Here is a 6,000-nt window from a genome sequence, read left to right on the forward strand (position 1 = left end):
AAATCTGACTTAACTTTTAGTGCCAAATACCTACAGACTGGTTCTGTATCAGATATGAATTAGAACAAAAAATCTGCAAGCAAAGATTAAAAATTAGAAAACAAGTCTGTTCTCTCCTAACTAAGCCATACAGCTGCTATAAATAGAAACCAAGGTCAAAGGTTTGAAAGTAAAACCAGCATGTTTCTTGGAAATAGGGCAACTGCTAGAAATAGAACATACTACTGTTAGGAAAGTGCATGTAAGGACAGACAAGCATACTCTTATGTCGTATTTACTGTCTTTCCTAGAATACGGTCTGAAAGATTAATAAAAATAAGAAAACGGATTATTAATTTTTTTGCATGGGGGACATACTCAAAATGCGTCATTCGAATACGTTTATGCTTAAGGCATAATTTAGTGAAAAAAGTGTAATGGTTGGCATGTATGCTGATAATCCAGATATAATTTCAGTCTGTATGCAGTTCTGCATGTGTAAACTTTTCCAGCACGTACTGTGCTTTAACTATTTTATTTACATTTACCAAGAAAACTCATTATATGAAACTACAAAGGCTTGATATCATTGGTAATAATTTCCCTTTAAATGCTGTATATGTACTATATATAATAACCCAACGGAGGACACTTCTCCCATTTCTCCTGCAACTGATTAAAGACTTGACACTGATATTTCAATGTATACTTTGCAGAACATAATAAATTTAGCACCCATGATTAGCAATGAGATCTTACCTTTACAGCTTACATAAAATTTGACATACTATTCCATCTTTAAGGAACAACTGCCTATTTTCCAAGTTTACTGCTGGACATGGTTATTACTATGCCGACTTAATAGGCACTGAAATGCACTGACTGGAACACTTCCCTCTCATTGGTTGTTCAAAATGACATACTACACTAAACCAACAAGTAGGTCTCCGCTCTGGAGATCAAGATCTAGAGAACGATAAATAATTTTATTTAAAAAAAATCAAAACTGTAAAGAGCAATAAAGATATGCTAAATAGTAAAAATAATAATGCATACATACTATTTCTTATTATTATTGTTATTAATAGCATAGTTTTAATTTAAATTTTTTTTAATTATTGTTCTCTAGATCTCGAATTTCTGACATGTCTGTCTCTCAAAATTCTGCCGTGATGGCCAGACCTAACCGCAATTCCGTCTCAAGCATTAGTCAGTTCTGTGTGATATACTCCTCGTTAGAAGGTTTCCAGCAGTTGTTCTTGCCTTAGGGCGATGCTGCTTTCCACGCATGCATCAGCAATTTAAAAATAAGGTCATTAATAGCTGTATACATATGAGTTCTGTTCTGACAGATTTTTACTAAAAAGTGAGTGTCCTGAAGGATTTTGATGCCATAGGTCAAAAAAAGAGGGAGTTTAGTTTCCATCTGCATACAAGGTCAGTCAAAATTGATTTATTAATTACTAGTGAGCGTCCGATACATCAGAATTGATGGGGAGGTTAACACAGTGTAAAACTTCAGTATGGACTACTGCCCGACAACCTTGGTCTCTGCTGTCAGAATAAAAATTATAAAAAAACTGGACACCTACCTGTTGGTCTACATGTGATGTGATGTGATGTGATTTTGATTTTTAACATAGCTTTAACAATGTTTCAGTCATATCGCTACGATGTCTGCAATGTGCCAGTTTATAGTGATGTCTAGCACTGGGGCATCATGCCGCAGACCTGCAGCATGATGTCCCACCCAGTCACATTATCCTGACACCAGGCCGACCAGTCCTAACACTAACCTTTTAATGCTGAACGCCAAGCGAGGCAGCTGTTAGTACCATTTTTGTAAGTATGTGGTATGACTCGGCTGGGGATCGAACCCATGACCGCCCGCATCCGAGGCGGACGCTCTTTCCACTAGGCCACCGGAGCGGTGTGTTGGTCTACATACCACACCAGCTAAAAACTTTATTTTGGGTTGTCCAATGTGGGTATGCTAATCCATTCAGCAAGTAAGTCAAATTTTCAAATAGACCTAAAATGTTGAATCTCTGAGCTAAACACGGATGCAAAATTTCTTATGTTACATGAAGTGTAGCTTGAAATATCAGCTTATACCACATGTCCACCAATTCTGCGCATTGAGTAATTCTGTGCAATGAATCATTTCTGTAAATATTGGATCACATGTTATTTTGGTTCAAAAATCCATTTTGTATCAAGAAAGGACGACTGTACTTTAATTAAGAAAAGTGATATACATAAAGTATACAAAAATATCCCACAATTAGACTAGAAATGCACATGAAAATGTGATTTTTCTAAATGGCAACATGTAGACCAACATCATAAACTTCTTGAACCTGTAACCCAGAAAATCTGATTTGCTATGCATCTTTTAGAATCACACAAATAAATACATTATATAAAAGATGCAAATGTGTACCTTAAAACAATACTGCAATTTAATCCAAGTTTCCAATTTTGCAAGAAGTTGTCCCACACATACAAAATCGTCTGCTACCCAATATGTCAACTTGCAACTAGAACAAAAATTCTCAAGAAATTCCCCCACATATACCTAAATTCTGTAGTAATTTTTCCCCCATCAACAAGACGTTATAAACAGACTGCAATGTATTCATTGTTGTTTTTCTTCCACATAATAGCTTATTTTTTATAAAATGTTGAACCTTACTAATTTTTTTACAAGATCGGTTTAGTTTGCTAAATATCTCTTGCCATTTATTGGCATTTTTACATTGAACTTTGTAAAACTATAAACCTGTCTTAATTATTCAACTGAACTGCTGACAGAAACAGTCCAAAGTAATATATTTCATTTCTATAGCCTGATGGATAAACATTACATCTTTCCAAAGCTGTGTGCAGTATAGGACGACATAGTCATACAGGTAAGACCTTGATGCTGACATTTATGTTTTGGGCTTCAGGGTCTTATTGCCTAACTAACAGTGCTGTATAGTGTGTTTTGATGTCAACTAACATCGTAATGAGAGTAAAATTTTCAGGAATATTTCACACAACTGGCAACTAAAATAATGGCGCTTTTCTCCAAAGTAAAGTCATAATGTTTTAGTCAGACTTTACTTCTCTGATGTCTTTTCTCTAATAAATTCAAATTCTCACAAAAGAAATAGACCCGTTTTAAAGTTTCATTGGCCTACATTTCAGTTGACTGGAAAGCGATGAAAGCCAGGAATGCCGAAATTGGGTTGAGGTGAAATATTATTCTTTAATGAAATGAATAAAAATATATTATGCCTGTTGGAACTGTAAAGTAACGCTTCATTTCTTTCAAGAAACATATCCGCCACATGAAATACTTAATTATACTTTGGAATACCTATACTACCGTCGCATTGCAACAAATTCAAATGTATGTCAATGGAACAAGAAAATGGGTCCATTTACTAGTGTCATATTTTCATTCTGCCAGGATAAAGACAACACAGTAAGTATATTATTTACACATAAATTAGTGGAAGAGTGTCAATATATGTTGCCAAATGTGTGAGATATTCCTGAAACTTTGACTACTTGTTCCATTGTCAACGACATCAGAATACGCTACACAAGGCTGTTATTTGGATGGTAAGACATTGCACTTTCTGGATAGTAAGACATAGCTCTTAAACAAAACCCACATGTGCTAGGTCTTACACTGTAGGACTAAGGCCGACACATCGCGAGTCAGGAAAACAAGGGGGTGGTTTCCCCTGTGTCCAAAATTAATATTATTTTGAACAGAATATTCTGGTGACAACTGCCTCTTTTCGAATGGTAGGCATTGCTTTATTTTATTTTTGTCGAATTCAGTAAGAGTTTTGCTTCAATATTGGAGACGGAAACCTTAGGTGCTCAGAAATGCCGACAGCATTGCATTCTTAATTAGTTTGCAGGAGAAATTAGTGAAATGTCATTCACTGTATTTGTCCATGTATGATTAATAGGTAAACTGTATGTAACCCTACGAGCCCATGCGGGGGCCTTGAGTGGCCGAGTGGTCTAAAGCGCCCTCTGTCACAGATCACTGGCATCTCACCTCTGTCTGCGTGGGTTCGAGTCTCGGGCTCGGCTAATGTGGACATGTGAGAAAGCTTGCCGGTAGCTTCTCGTGGGTCGGTGGTTCTTTCCCAGGTTCTTCCTCCACCGTTAATACTGGCCGCCATGTATAGCCTGTATTGTGCTGAAAAATGGCGTTAAACCCAATAACAACAACAACAACGAACCCATGCGCAAGACACATTACGAAAACTAGTGACATGTATCGAAAATAAGTAACACTATTATAAAAAGTCTCATCAACCTAATCTCGTCTAGTTTTTGAGAAACTGATGCAACTGCCAATGTAGCACTAGCGGTTTCTTCATGTTGATCAGTGTTATGGGGGATATAGGGTTCTTTTCTTTCGTGCAAAGTTGATCTTGGTCTTCTCTTTCTCCGCACTAGACGAAACTCCGAAGTATCTTCCATTTTTAATAGAATGGTTTGCCTATTTGTTTAACTTAATAATACTGGAAGAAAAGATTAATTTTTTTATCTAAAAACCCAGTCAGAGTAGTGGAGCAACAGATACTGCACATAAGGAAAGACAAAAATGTGTGTATATGATTTGGATTTTTAACGCAGCTTTAACGATTTTTTGCAGTCATATCGCTACGATGTCTGCAGTGTGGCAGTTTTATAATGATGTCTATATGTATGATATCCCTCCCAGTCATATTATCCTGACACTAGCTTACCGTGGTTACCAGTCCCAGTCCCAAGCGAGGCAGCTGTTAGTGCCATTTTTGAAAATAAGTCTTTGGTATGACTCGGCTGGGCATCGAACCCACGAACTCCCGCATCCGAGGCCGACGTTTTCTATCAGGACACGGGAGCGGTGACAGAAATTTAGCTAGAAGGAAGCATATTTCCGGTTGTACGTGGGTAACCGAACAAAAAATTAATAAAGAAAAGGAAAATATAAACATTTTTAAATTTTTGGATCTTGTTGGTATTTTCCAAAACTAAAAGTATGACGACGAAGAACTAGGATGACGATGATGATAACAATAACAACCTTAATAATAATAATAATAATAGTAATAATAATAATAATATAACAAAAACAACATATAGTATTAGCAGAGACAAAAGCTGAGAAAAAACAATAAATACAGTTGACTAAACTGGTTTACATTTTTAATGAAAACTAGATGGGTAATCCACTACCAGCTTATCTGGAAATAAAATCATTTAGGCTAGAAAAAAATAATATGGCTGCTATGTCTTTTAGTATGGAATAAAAATCGTGATAAACATTGTGCTAAATGTAAAATTGCACACTTAAGTTGTCTAATTAATATGATTTGTTCATAGCATACACTGCTCAATCCTTTTTTAAAACTATTATCAGGCAATAAATGATGGTCACCAACCATTTATTTGATTTGGTCCAGATACAACGTTTAAGCATTTTTTGTCTACATTGAGTTATTTACCAGCTTACATGTGCACATACTCTTGACTGTTCAGGTGTTGGTTTCATGTTTAGTATTGTAGCATTCCACTTGTACCTCACTCAACTGAGGTCATGCAGTGACTACTGCCTCATCTTGAACACTGACCTTTATTCCATTGGACCGTCTTCCACTAAGCTCAGACAGTGGCCACTGCCTCATCTGGTACCCTGACCTAAATTCCACCTTAGATGTGGGAGGTTGCAGGTTTGAACCCTGGCCAAGTCATAACAAAGACTTATAAAAATGGTACTAACAGTTGCCTCACTTGGCGTTAAGCATTAAGAGGTTAGTGTTAGGACTGGTTAGCCTGGTGTTTGGACAATGTGACTGAGTGGGACGTGAAGCTACATGTCTGTGGCATGTTGCCCCTGTGCAGTGCTGCCACAATGCAGACATTGTAGCAATATGACAATATAATTGTTAAAGCTACTTTAAAAATCCTTGTCACACACTCACACACATACTACCTGATCTACAGTCTTGAAATTTACTTTAT

General features: G+C 36.6%; 1 protein-coding gene across 2 annotated transcripts in view; it reads right to left on the reverse strand.

Annotated features, from left to right (window-relative positions):
- LOC149776796 (SRR1-like protein) overlaps nucleotides 1-4,493 on the reverse strand; it is a 31,992-nt gene extending 27,499 nt beyond the window's left edge. The window contains exon 1 of one of the 2 annotated variants that reach the window (XM_089941489.1): nucleotides 4,307-4,493. In XM_089941489.1, coding sequence (XP_089797615.1) covers nucleotides 4,307-4,473 — 167 coding nt within the window. In that variant the 5' untranslated portion in view covers nucleotides 4,474-4,493. The remainder of the gene's footprint in view (nucleotides 1-4,306) is intronic. The other variant, XM_089941488.1, reaches the window with a different exon arrangement.
- Nucleotides 4,494-6,000: the final 1,507 nt, after the last annotated feature.

Source organism: Sinohyriopsis cumingii, chromosome 18, assembly GCF_028554795.1.
Source record: "Sinohyriopsis cumingii isolate HCF-2022 chromosome 18, ASM2855479v2, whole genome shotgun sequence".
Lineage (NCBI taxonomy): Eukaryota > Metazoa > Mollusca > Bivalvia > Unionida > Unionidae > Sinohyriopsis > Sinohyriopsis cumingii.